At 49.3% G+C, this 13742-nt stretch overlaps 1 protein-coding gene across 7 annotated transcripts in view; it reads left to right on the top strand.

Annotated features, from left to right (window-relative positions):
* LDLRAD4 (low density lipoprotein receptor class A domain containing 4) overlaps positions 1 to 12975 on the top strand; it is a 273896-nt gene extending 260921 nt beyond the window's left edge. For 3 of the 7 annotated variants that reach the window (XM_084511073.1, XM_084511076.1, XM_084511075.1), the window contains 3 exons: positions 4064 to 4218; positions 11034 to 11087; positions 12297 to 12975. In XM_084511073.1, the coding sequence (XP_084367199.1) occupies positions 4064 to 4218; positions 11034 to 11087; positions 12297 to 12839 (752 nt within the window). In that variant the 3' untranslated portion in view covers positions 12840 to 12975. Of the gene's footprint in view, positions 1 to 58; positions 357 to 726; positions 845 to 1129; positions 1376 to 4063; positions 4219 to 11033; positions 11088 to 12296 lie in introns of those variants that run through there. The other 4 variants (XM_084511077.1, XM_084511078.1, XM_084511079.1 and 1 more) reach the window with 4 other exon arrangements.
* Positions 12976 to 13742: the final 767 nt, after the last annotated feature.

The raw sequence follows: 13742 nt of genomic DNA, 5'->3' as shown, positions 1-13742 counted from the left end.
TCCCTGGAAGTCTTCAAAAGACGTTTAGATGTAGAGTTTAGGGATATGGTTTAGTGGGGACTGCTAGCGTTAGGTCAGAGGTTGGACTCGATGATCTTGAGGTCTCTTCCAACCTAGAAATTCTGTGACTCTGTGATTCTGTGAGCTAAATGGGATCACTTCTCTGAGGCCCTCTCCCCTCCTGGCTTTTGCTCCTTGACTTTGAGTCACGGGCTTGGTCTGCAGATGTGAGGTGCGTGGGGAGCAGTGGCTATCGCCCCATGGTCAGAGTGTTTGCTGGGGGTTTGGCCATCTCCCATGAGATGAGGAAAATAAGGAGGACCTGGGAGGAAGGCTTGGCCCCGCTGGTTAAGCAGGTATGGGAGGAAAGGAGGGCGCTGGGTGATCACTGGGCTTGCTACGGGGAGAAAATTAACCAGAAAAAAAAGCGGCTCCGTTGCCGGGACGGGGCAGGCAGAGGGCTTTAAAGGGCAGGCAGCCTCCGGGAGTTGTGCTAAGGACGCGCAGGAAACGGGAGCCCAAAACCTGTGGCAATTTTCATTTCCCCTCCCCCTCTACTTTTTTATTTTTATTTTTTAATTTCCTTGGCGGGGGGGGGGGGGGGGAGGCGGCCTCCATTTTGGGGCGAGCGGCGGCGGCCGCCCCGCCTCCCGCCCTGCTCCCCGCGGGCTCCCCCAGGCGAGCGGCGCCGGGGCCGGCGGCAGGGCGGGGGCGAGAGGAGGAGGAGGAGGAGGAGGAGGGAGCGGAGCAGGCGGGAGGAGGAAGAGGAGGAGGAGGAGGAAGGCGAGGAGGCTCCGCCGGGCGGCCGCCGGGCTTAAAGAGCGGCGCGGTGCGGTGCGGTGCGGTAAGCTGCCCGCTCTCGCTGCCCGCGGGTCTGGCGTGGGGACGGCGGGCTGGGGCTGGGGCTGGGGCTGGGGCTGGGGCTGGGGCTGGGGCTGGGGCTGGGGCTGGGGCTGTGTGTGCGGGTGGGGGCGGCCATGGCGGGCTGGCTTTTCTCTCCCCGCCGCTCCTAATTCTTATTTTTCCTCTCCCCGATCACCCCCGCGGGGACCCAGCCCCGCTCGCCAGGTTAGGCGCGACCCGAGGGCAGCGGGGACTACCACCCCCCTCCCCCCCCATACCCTATACCCCCGCACCCCATCAGCTCCCCGCCGCCCCATGGCAGCCGGCGGCCGGTAACGGGGGGCCGGGCCCCGCCGCTGCCTTGTGCTCTGTGCCCTGTGCCGGGCTGGGCTGGGCTGAGGCACGGAGCGGCCCCCGCATGGAGCCCGGGGCGGGCGGGTGATGCGGGGCCCGGCCGGCAGCATGGCCGCCCAGCGGCTTAACGGCACGGCGGGGAAGGACGCCCGGCTGAGGGAGCTGGTGGCGGACGGAGGTACCCCCGGGCGTGCTAAGGGGTTTTTTGGGGGGGGTTTTGGGGGAGAAGAGACCCCCCCGGGGCTCGCCGTGGGGCAGGAGGGGTCGGAGGGTGCCGGGGAGGGGGTGCGGGGGGCGGTGCGGGACCCCTGGCACAAGGGGGTTGGTGGGGGACGGAGCTGTGAGTGCCCTGACAGGGCAATTCCCCTGCTTGCTTTTTTTCCCTTTTGAAGGCGTTTTTGTGAACTCTGCCTTTTTTTTTTTTTCGTGCCCTGTGAGGAAAAATCCCCCTCTCCCCCCACACACACACACACAGAGAAAAGAAACCCGGCGTAAGTGCCACAGCCCGCACACAGCAGGAGCTGAAACTGCCTCGCACCCCAAGCCTCTCCCCCAGCTTTATTGGTGGAAAAAGCCCTTATTAGGAAAAAAAAAAATACGTTTCTGGGAGGTAGTGCCAGGGCTGTGAGGGCTGTTACACACCCCACACGTGTGGCAGGGGGGCGAGGGACTCAAGTGACTGAGTGCCCTGAGCGGTGCCAGCAAACAGAGCTGTCTCCTGCCCGCCTCTCTTTGCTCCTTCTCCTCTCCTCACCATAACCCAGCTGGAGGAAGAAGAGGGTGAGCGCCGTCCTCCCCTCCTCCCGGACGTCAGCAGGATGCTTGGTTGCGTTTCCGTGCTGGCAGGGCAGCGCTGAACTTGGAAAATCCTCCTGCGACTCCAGCACACGGCCGAGGTTTAGCCCAGCGTCCCCAGCGATTCCTCCCCTCGCCGAAGGGAAACGCGGACGGCCCTGAGCCCCTATTTCCAAAGGAGAGGTGCTGTCCCCCGCCGCCGAAACGCTGGGAGCTCGATAAATTTAGAAGACTCTGCCCTTGGCATATGCAGAAGCAGCGTGTCAGTCCAGTGATCTTTGCATTCTAGGAAAGCCTAAATCAACATTGCTCGCTTCGTGTGTTGCCCTTTAGCAGCAGTCCCTCAACTTCCAGTCCGAAGGATTGCGTTGGACCCAAGCGGGGAATAAAAGGGTTTGGGGTACAGAAGCCCTTTGGTGCTCGGTAGCCGGAGAAGCTGAATTGCAGCGGTTGTCGGCAGTGGCAAGCCTGTATTCTGCGCTTTTGAGCCAGGAAAAAATGATTTTGTAGTTCAACGCTATTTTGGGGGGTTGGTTTTAATTGATTTCCGTGCTTCCTGCCTTTGGATCTCTTGGCGGTGACACCTCTGGTGACTCAGGAAAAAAAGTGGCCATTGCTGATGTGGGGCATTGATGATGGCAAAAGCAGAGCAAAGTGCTGACTAAGGGAACATCTGTAAGTGGTGGTGGTGGTCACGCTGTTTGCAAGGAGCCCGAGAATAAGGAAACCGCCTTGGGGTTTCCCTCAGCTCCGCCACAGGTGGTTTTGCATTTTGTGCGTGAAGGACGTTTTTCTAGCTCGGCTTCACAGTGGTGTTTGCGTAAGCTTCGGCTACTGGTATTGCACAGGAGGGTGAGGATGACTACAAATGAAAGAGATACGATAAGAGAGAACAGGCTTGTTTCTCTGTTTGCTTTGGCTTTATTATTCTTTTTTTTTTTTCTGGTATCTTTCTTTTCTCGTTGGCCTTTTGAAGCAGGAATTTGATAGCGATTCCCCCAGATTCACATTTTGGTGCCCAAAAGCAGGGTCGTTTTTGCCAAGCGCTGAGAACTGAGTAACTCTCCTGCTGCTGCTTTGCTTCCTACCTGCGTGACAACTGGGGACCTCCCCCCGGTGACTGGAGTTGTCTCTCAAGATGAGAGCATCCCCAGTGAGCAGCGAGCGCAGTTTCCATAGAAGTACCTACGACTGTGTAACTTCCAAAGGGCAATTTCTTCCCTTACATTGCTCATCTGTGCTGCTCCAGGAGAGCTGGAAGGGTGCAAGAGTGGCTGCAAGCGACTCATTTCTAAATATACTCAGTATTTGTGCAGAGGTGGGACTTTTGATAAGGTGATGGGCTCTGACGGCGCTCATTGTAATCGTATCTTGTGTGACAGCCAAGACCCTGGTTTCTTTTTAGCCATGGTGGAACACGTCTTGGTTTTGAGTACCAGAACTCTTTTTTTAGCCGTTTAGCTGGATGGGAGTGTCCTGGAAAAGTTAATTTTACTCTAGTTGGAGAGAAGTAAGTAATTAAAGAAGGCACTTGGTGTAGATCCAAAAGGAGAAAAAGGCTGTTTGCAGCTTGACTTAGGTCTTCACACGATTTGGCTGATAAAAATGAAGAAAAGTTTCCCTCCTGTAGTCTTCCTGATTTTTTTGTTTTGTTGTTTGAGTCCAGCAGCAGAATAGCAATCACTGGAGCACTAGGTACAGTGTCCTGAGTCCTCTCTGCAGGACTTCTGGCCTCTATTGGTGTCACAGGTGGCTCTTAAAATAAGTTTTGTTCTTTGTTACCCAACGGAATTGTTCATGCTGAAGAATTTATTCCTGTAAAGGAAGCTGCGAAGGATCACCAAGAAGTTTCTCAACTTAGACCTGACCTGTAACCACTCATACTGATTGATTAGCAATGCTGAAAAGTGAAACATTTCATACTTTTTAGGACGTCATTTTCTTTGCAAAACTTTGCAAAGCGGACAGCATCAGTTCTGATGAAATACCGAGTGTTTTGGGGCTGTTCTTTGATGAATTACATTCTGTCTGTGACTGACTTTTTTTTTTTCTTTCTTTTTCTTTGTTTTAGCTGAACTGGAGTTTGTTCAGATCATCATCATAATTGTGGTTATAACTGTTATGGTGGTAGTGATCATCTGCTTGTTGAACCATTACAAACTCTCGACACGCTCTTTCATCAACCGGCAGAGCCAGAGCAGAAGACAGGAAGAAACTCTGCAGACGGTGAGTACAAATGAACCCTTCCACCAAATCCCTTGTCCTCGTGTTGTACTCGTCTGCATCCAAGCCTGCAGAGAAGCTCTGATAGCACAACTCTTGGAAAAACTTCCAATGTTAGTTTCAGTTCTTCCTAGAGTTAGCTCTGTTGCTGCCCTTGGATTTGGCAGTGGCAAAAAAATGAGAATGGAAATTTAAAATTGACTGCCTTTGAGTATTCTTAGACCCTGCTATGCCCTACGTAGCGTGTTTCATCGTGTGTTTGGAAGTTCAGGTGTGGCGTCCTGTTAGCTGCTGCTGCTGTGGTGTGAGGGGGAATGGAAGGAGAGTAAATGGAGATCACCTGGGGTATGAAGAACTGACATTTGTGTTGTGACTTTTTAGATATTTACTAATATCTTGGAGTTTTACCGCTATTACTGCTTTGTGAAGCTGCAGTGACAGTTTGCTGGATCCAAAACACTAGAGCAGTAGCTGCCCAGGAGAACGTCATGTTTATGTTTCATTCAAGCAGCAAGAAAATAGGAGGAAAGTGATCCTTCTCAGGGGCCTGGAGTGGCCAAGATTTGTTAGAGAGCCAGAGGCTGAAGGCTGAATCTCCATCCAGCTTTTCCAAGGCTGTCCCAAGTCGACCCAGCAGTAAAGGGGCTCGTGACTTGCCTTGGGAGCCAGAAGTTTGCTGGGTGGGATGTGCTGGGTGCAGCTTTGTCTCACCCTTCTTTCCATCCTGGTTGTGTGTTTCAAGCTCCTCCTTTGTGCTCCGTATCACGGGGGTGTGATGAGGTGCTTCAGGGAGCTAATCTGGCTGAAAACCAGTTGCTTTTTAACACGTTTTTGCTGAGGTGACTCTTAACACTTTGGAGGCTGTGCAGGAAAGAGAGGAGCCATCTCCTCGAGAGGAGGCAGCCCTGGTGCCCATCGTTGTGATAACCAGGAGCTCTAACTTAGTTACAGATGAAACTACAGCTTGCAAAACCATAACCTTGTGGACTTCTGGGCTGGAAAAACTGCCTAGATTAATTTGAGAGGGTTTTTTTGAAATGGACACACTAATTTAAGAACCACGCTTCTGTCTGAAAAGTGTTAACTATAATTGCTACAAGGAGCTCAAATGACATGATTTGAGATAAAGGCAACACATTTTCATCTTCACAAATCTTTTAAAATGGCAGCGAGCTGTCAAATGCATGAAGAAACCCATTATTTCCTGCGCATGGTTCGTTAGTATCGTCTGTTATTAGAGCGAGTGGCGCCTTCTCTCTTGGAAGCCAGGGAGGAAACACCATCTTCCTGCAAATAAGGATGTCGGATTTGACACTGGGGACTCGGGAGCCCCGCTGTAGTATCCAAAACTGCTCTTAAATCATTTTTAAAACACTGACCCAGTTTCGGTTTGATGGCACCCTTGTAAGTACCGATAATCGTAGTCAAGTGAGGGCTTCGTAGGAATTGGTAATTGGTTGGCAAGAAGTGGTTACTAATTCTTCCGAAAACTGTCTGGTGTGGGTTTGTCATCGCTGTTACTCATCTTGGTTTCTGATAAACCGAAGCCATTCTTAATAAAAGGTCAGATGCGCGGGGCAGAGCCCTGTGGCAGTCTCTGAGGTCAGACATCGACTATTTTTGAATTTTCCTTTGTCTTAAGCATCAGAAGGAAATGCTGGTGGAAACCAGCTGTGCTCTGTTTGCTGCACAAGCCGTAGAAGCAGCATGCGGGGCGTGAGGAGCAGGGAACGGACGTGGTTTTTTTTGGTGATGTGAAACTGGAAATGACCAGTCCCGTCTCGCTGTCCCAAGCGGAGTGGATTGCAGAAGGTGAACAGGCAGCGCGTGCTGCGAGGCGCAGGGTGGGTTGTGCCTTGTGAAATGCATCTGCCTTTTAACCAGGCAGGCTCGGTCTGTGTGCCAGTGCTGATGGGAAGTGGGTTTTCTTCCAAGGGAACAGGCTTCTTGTGGCGTGCAGGCTCTGAAAATGGATTTAAATGTGTATTAACCACTAATGCGTAGAGGGAATGTCATTCTGACTCAGGCCTTTTGTCAGCAGAGAAACAGTGAGCGAAAACAGGGGAAGTTCAGCAGTATTTTGTAAACCAAACCAGTAAATGAACTGGCTGGTTCCTGCAGGGAACTGTGAAGAGGAACCACCCCCACCTGACTGAGGTTGCAGAGGTGTAGCCAGAGACAGGATCTGTCCTTTCTTACTCAGATGGGCTTTTTTTTTGTTTTTGTTTTGTTTCTGTCCCCCTCCATGCCTGTGCTACGTTCAGCTCTGTGCCTTTTCCTCAGGCCTGTCCTGTTTCTGGATGAGGGTGCCCTCCAACAGCTGAGCTGCAGCTGCCCTGAAGAGGCCAGCTCGCCCACTGCCAATCTCCGTTATTCTGCTTCTTTTTATAAGAAGCAGAATATTAAATATTAAATATTTATTTACAGCCTCGCACCTGTAAAACTGGTGGGGTCAGGCCTCTGAAATAATGAAATGTGTGCTTATGTGCTTGTGGCTTTCTTCTTCGTCTAGCTGAATTTTTTTTTTTTTTTTTTTTTTTTTAAAAAAAAGGCCTAGAGGTTGAAATTCTCATTGTCCAGAAATCAGAGTATTAACAGAAGATGAAATATCACCAGAATCCCAAGTGTGAGAAACACTTGAAGGGCAGAAAAGATTTTCTGATCCCAGAAAATCTGCGAGTTGGTCTTCAACAACTTCATGCTGTTGCATCCTTGTTCTGTAACCATGCTTTTCTGCGTGCCCATCAGTTCCAGTCTAAATTCTTGTTTTTTCTTTTCTGTTTTCCCTTCCTTTTTATCCCTTCTGGGGTCTTTATTACCATGATTAGTGTGCTGAGGCCTTAAACACTGAGGGCACAGAAATACTGGGTTTTCCTGTTGTGGTGCTGCTGAGGATGCTGCTTCACCTCCCAGGGTGAGCCCCCCGCCTCCTGGTGTGGCTCTTAAAACATACAAACCCTTAAAACACACAGCGTGCGTTTGGCAGAGTTTCACCATGGGTGTAATACCAGCAGAAATTCAGGTCTGGGGGAGACAGCATCTAGGAGGCCTGCAGGTAGGGCTAGAAGCGAGGAGCGCCGGCTCCTGGTGGCTACTGACTCGTGGCACCTTTGGGCAGCTTGCTTCGTCTCCAAATCAAGGAGGACGCATAATAACGTGTGTTTCCTTCGCTGCCATGAAATGAAGATTACTTCGCGTGGCAAAGTGCTGTGGGGTTGGGGAAATAAAGACTTCAAAGCAGCAAGTAAGAGAAATAACCGCTGGAAGTGTCAGGAGGCAGAGTAAGAGTGAGAGTTCTGACTCCGTAATTACCTCTCTTGAACTTCTTGTTGGTGCTGTGCCATTTATTCTGCAAGGTGCTGTAACCTTTCCTGCCCTTGGGGGGAAAAAAAAACAAGCTTATAAAGGAAGGAGAGGCCTTGCTCGTGTCGTTCTGCTAGGGACAAGGCAGTAGTTTCTCCCCCCTCATGTCTGGGAGGGAAAGCGTTGTGATCTGCAGAGCTGGGATGCTCTGCATCAACTGAGAAGGGGCAGGGCAGGGAGGAACGGGCCCGTGGGTGTTCCTGGAGTAGGGCACTGATGAAATGTGCTGTAATATGTCACTGCCACCTAGGGCCAAAATCGGAAACTACACTGCCACTTGAAACACTTCACCTGCAAAAAAAAAAAAAAAGATAGGGGTATTATTTTATATATATAAGTGTAAAAATATATACGTAAAATGTGAGTTTAGTTAGGGGGAAGAGAGTGACCCTCTTAATACCCATAATACCCATAAAAGCATTTCAGAGAGTGAAAACCTGACTTTTGTTTCCCAGGAAGTACCATTTCAGGCAGAGCTCTAGTTGTTAAAAACTAAAAAGTGGAAAAAAAAAAAACACAAAGCCACTCCTTAAGGGAGTCAGTAAATAAGCAAATCTGTGATTGTAGGGATTGTTCTTGCTTCATTACAGTCTGAGGAGTTTTTCTAACTGAGCATACATTCTTACCTGAAATGAGTCTTGAGTTGTGAAATCTTCCAGTAAGTTTCTTGCCTCCCATCTGTCGGTGTGCTGATGCTGAACCACGGAGGCTGGATGACAGCGCGTGCTCCAGGAAGCTCAGTGATTAAAAAGTGGCCTTGGGAAGCCGTCTTCCTAAACTGTTTGAATCTAGAGGCTGTAAATCTTGGTAAAACATAAATTAAGCAAGTTATCGTGGGTTTATCCAGTCTCCTAAGTTCTAAACATTGACGTAAATGACCATTACCACGAGATAATTAAGTAATCGCCCAGCTGGATTTATTAAATGGCGCTGTTATTTCCAAATCTAATCATAACATTCGTTTCTGTACGTTGTCATGAAACCCAGGAGCAGCTAAGGGCAGCAAAAGACGTAGCTGCAGCCGTCAGACCTCGCTTGCTCTGGCATTGTTTGTAGGAGCTGGGATTTACCACGAAGACTCGTAGCCTTGTTCATTCCAGGACATAGTGATGCTAAAATTGGGCACAGCACAGGGAATGAACGCACGGGCTTTCCCTCCCTGGCACTTATAAATATTCAAGTTCATGCTTGTAGACTGGTAGTCTAAGAAGGAGCAAGTTGAAGGGGGCGAGGCTACCACGTACACGCAAGAAGCAGGTAGGTGATGTATGACCCCTGTAAGAAAACGTCCTGCCTGGTGTCGGGACGGGTGATTTTCCTCAGATGGAGACTTGAGGAAGGTAGATGGTAAATCTGCTGCAAAGGCCAGAATTGGCAAGATGAGCAGACGCTTGTTTGCATGCAATTCTCTTGTCCAGACAGAGGCCGCCTTATGGAGGGAGCGGGTGTACTTATAGAAGGCAAAGATCAGAAAACTTCTGTAGCATTTCAGAGCAGGATTCAGCAAAGTGCTTCAATGTCTTCAGTTTTTTATTGATTTCCCGGGTTTTCTCTTAGCTGTTGGACATGATATTATGCATAAATGATTCTCCTGTTTTGTAGTACCCTTCAAATATATAAATAGAAACCCCACAGAACCATTCATAATTAAGGACTGGCATGGTTTTTGTTGTCTGCCCCCTTTCTGTCTTGGTCATCCCCCAGAAAACCTCCGGGAAGGTGGTAGCTGCAGGTGGGCTGTGGGACACACCGTCACAGGGGCTGTTGTTGCACATACTTGCATCCTCAGCATCTCACAGGTACACAGCACCTCCAGTCCCTGTCAGGCTGCTGCTGGTGCCAGGGCCGCTTCTTAGCTCTGTGCTGAGGCACAGCCTGCAGGTCCTGCTCCCTCTCGGCGTGGGGAGCAGCTACACGCTGTCCTACAAGCCGTGGTTTGAAGGAACCTGCTGTGGGGCTGCATGGGAGGTGTAGTTCATGGGCTGTTAACTGGGCACTTTAGCTCTGACTAACAGATTTTACTTCAGTACAACAAATTTGGAGCCTGCTTGGCCAGCCACTGATAACTTGGTTGTCTTCAATAGCGCAGATACAACCTCAGCTATTTCAGAATGAGGGCATCTGGGTGATGGAGAGGTGGAAAGGAAGGTAGACACTCATAATTTGAGCCACTACCGTTGCACAGATATCATTTCTGCAGTTGACAAAATCTTTTATAGCCACTGAAGCATACGAACCTACCCAGGATTTGTCCTTGATATCAGGCCTTTGTGAGTGGGGACACTTGCAAAAGGAAGTTGTAAATAATTGCGATTGTCAGCCTTCTATATCTGCTCTCTGAAGCTCCAAAAGAAAAGTGATTGACCAGCTTTGTTATTCGAAGCATTTCCCTTAACAGCTGAATCCTGTGGGAGATTCCTCTCAGAGCAGCTTTCCTCTGTGCTGGACTCTCCTGACAAGATCACAGACGGCTTTTGGTCTCTGAGAGCCGTGCTGAACATTGAGTTAGGTCTATTTTTACATCTGAAGTATGTTCAAAGATGCTGTGGTGAGAAAAAGCAGGATGGTAGGATTTGAGGGTAGGCTATACAGGGTAATGCTTTTGGGGGCAGCGTGCATTTTCTTTCCTGTTCCTGAAATTTCTTGTCTGTAACATCAGGAAACTTTACTTAGCACCAAGACAATGCTCATGACCAGATAATTGATTTTTTTTTTTTTTTTTCACTAAGACTGTAATTCTGTCCTTTATAGTCCCTCTGAGGTGCCCTTTTCAGCTTTGAAATTTTCCGATAAGATAAATGAATGGCAGTGGTTATTGTGACTCTAAAAATTAATTGAGAAGAAAAAAAAAACCAACAATATACCTGAAGCTATTTTCCCATATTCACAATTTTTTCTTTGCCCTTTTATTCTGCCCTGGATGTTGGTATGGTATCAGAACGGACTTCTAGGGCATGAGAGAGAAAATGCTTTGGCCTGAAGGTGGCTGAAGGGGGGAACCAGTGGCTGAAACCTCAGCGCTTTCATTGCTGCAGGGAATTAGGCAACGGGCAGGTTTGACCAGGATTGTCCTGGGTTTAGAGTGAGCGTCACTTCACGACGTTGCAGACGTCAGGTTTTGTTGTGAACTGTTCTGACTCCTGCGTGTGACCTGGATCCTCGCCGCCGAGACGAGCCTCGTCCTACCTCCCTACAGCTACCCGTGCTGACGTGGCTGCACCGCCGGCTGGGAGGTGATGGGTACCAGCTCGGCACCTTCCTGACACGCTGAGCTCGGCTGGGTGGGGGGCAGAGCTGCTGCCTGCTCTGCTTCTCAGAAGGAAGGAGTGGGGCCTGTCCAGGTGTGGATAACCAGTTGTTAGAAGCTGAGTGCTCGAGAGAGTTTTGGTGTCGAGTTGGGATTGTTGTGTCATCTGTTGATTTCTCTCATTTGTTGTTTTCTTCCTACATTCCAGGAAGGGTGCTTGTGGCCTTCAGAAAGCTCGGTGTCGCGCCAGGGTGCTTCAGAGGTAAAGTCAGATTTCTTACTGTCTTTGGCGATGTGCTTTCCTCCTTTTTGTTACGTATATTTGCCTCCCCTCAAAACTTATTCAGTAAATTATGCCTTTTCAGTGTAGATCAAGAGCCAGGTTCATGTGGACAACTGAGTCTGTCTTAATTCCCATTCAGTAAATGTCTAAGACGTTTTCAATTAAAAGAATGAAGTTCTAGCTACCTGAGGCTTGATCTCCATCAGCAGCTCCCTGTAGCACAGTAGCTGTTCACAGATGAGAGTCATGCATTGGCTCAGTAATTGGAATCTGGTCAGCCTGTTGCTCTTCCCCGTGTATTTTTCCCAAATTTACAGCAAATGCTCTGTTACCAGTGTTTCTGTCTTCTGGCTAGCCACAGACACTGCCACTTGTCCTGAGTGGTGGCACAGCTCTCCTGTGTCAAACTGAATCTTCCTGGTAGCTGGCACTGCATGTGTGGGGTCAGGGAATGAAGACCCTGCGTGGACCCAGAAACGAAAAGAGCAACTGGATAGGTCTGGGTCTGAGAAGCTGGTGTGTCTGTCCAGATTTGGAATAGATAGCTCCTCACAGAGTATCCCAAACTTTTCCTCTTGTAAATCCTGACCTTCTCCAGTGCTTAATGTGCCAGAGGCATTTTTTCCACACCCAGAGCCCCCTGGAGGTTGAGGTCTGGCTGAGAACTGAGGGGGTGGAGGACACCTGATCTGCTCGTGTGGTGAAGGCGTGAGATATGCTGGACCTCCACAAAATGCACTTAAAACTGAAATTCCTTGATAATGAAGGGGGTTACTTTAACTCAGAGTAGGAGGGGGAGGCTCGAGCTGCAGCTGAAGTTCAGCATTGGGGCATTTCATTTTCTTGGAACTAATTAATTGTGAAGATTAGAGAGAAAAATAATTTCAAGTGTTAACTCTGAACAGCAGCAGGATTGTCTAATCTCTGCTCTGCGTGCTGTAATGTCAGAAGGAGCCGTGTAGGATCTCGGCCTTCCTTTGTGAAACCGCTCTCCAATATCTCGTGTTAGATCCTTCCTGCAACTCCTACCCCTTTTGTCACATGCACGCACGTGGGAGCACGCTATCTGCTGGATTCAACCTCTGAGCTAGGTGACAAAGAGCAGCATTTTCCATGTTACCACTTCTTCTGCAGTTGGGAGGACCGCAGCGCTTTGCTCAGCCCCGTCTCTCTCTCTTCCCGTTGCAGATCATGTACGCTCCGAGGTCCAGGGACAGGTTCACCGCCCCATCCTTCATGCAGCGGGACCGTTTCAGTCGCTTCCAGCCCACGTACCCCTACATGCAGCACGAGATCGACCTCCCTCCGACCATTTCCCTCTCGGACGGGGAAGAGCCGCCGCCCTACCAGGGCCCGTGCACCCTGCAGCTCCGGGACCCAGAGCAGCAGATGGAGCTCAACCGGGAGTCTGTCAGGGCGCCGCCCAACCGAACCATTTTTGATAGCGACTTGATAGACATCTCGATGTACAATGGGGGCCCCTGCCCACCGAGCAGCAATTCGGGCATAAGTGCAACCAACTACAGCAGCAACGGAAGGATGGAAGGACCACCCCCGACGTACAGCGAGGTGATGGGGCACTACCCCGGCTCCTCTTTTTTCCATCACCAGCACAGCAACGCGCCTCCTCCCTCGCAGAGGGGGAGCAGACTTCAGTTTCAGCAGAACAATTCAGAGAGCACAATTGTCCCCAGCAAAGGCCAGGAGCGGAAAGCAGGGAACCTGGTCTGAGTCACTCGCCCGGGTGCGTTCGAACTGAAGACGAGAGAGATCCAAGCAGGGCGGCGGAGGAAGACCCCCGTGCTCCGGTGCACAATGTTGTTACATTTCACGTGGTACAACTTAGTAAAACCAAACGTGCAAACCAGTTCTTTGTTTCTGATTCCTTTCAGGGGAATTGCATGCAAAGCAGACCGAAAGAAATACAAACTTCCATTCAGTTTGTCTACGAGCAGTGTTTCAGGGGAGGGGGGGGATATATTATTTTTTTTTTAATAAACTATTTCAATTATTTAATTCTAAAAGGAAACTTAGCACAGAAATGAGGCTTGTGTAGCCTGTTTTATACTCACTGAATGGCAGAAAGAAGAAGAAGGTTTTGCTAGATAAATGGGGGAAGAATTGGCCAGTTTGCTTTTTTTTTTCTCCCAGGGTGTGCATTTTTTTTTTTTTTTAATATGAATCAAAATTCCTGTTTTGTGTGCCAAGGTATAAAGTTGAGAACTTAGATGAATGCAAGGAATTAATTTGTGTTGTGATAAATGTGTTTTAAAAAGTTGCACTATCTTAATGTTTTAAAAAAATATATATGAGGGAACTGTTTTATGTGAAGTTCTTCTATATGTTGTCTTTTCACCTGTGGAATAATGATTGAGCCCCAGAAGTGATCTGGAGGAGTTTGCCCCCCTCCCCCCGGCTTTGCTTAGAAAAAGGGGACAGGACTTAGCCTAACATCTCTTGACTTACCCAAATCGAGAAGTACAGGGACACTTCACTTGTTGTCTTTGCAATAATTTGCATTCACGTAACAGCGCGTCAACGAAAGTGTCTTGGAGACTTTTGGATGGAAGAAGGCAAATGTGACATCCCAGCGTTTTCCATCACTTAGGGTTTAGCTATTTTGCAGTTTAGACT

The sequence above is a fragment of the Aythya ferina genome, assembly GCF_964211825.1.
Source record: "Aythya ferina genome assembly, chromosome: 2".
In the NCBI taxonomy this organism is placed as follows: domain Eukaryota; kingdom Metazoa; phylum Chordata; class Aves; order Anseriformes; family Anatidae; genus Aythya; species Aythya ferina.
This window is presented reverse-complemented; position numbering and strand designations above follow the sequence as displayed.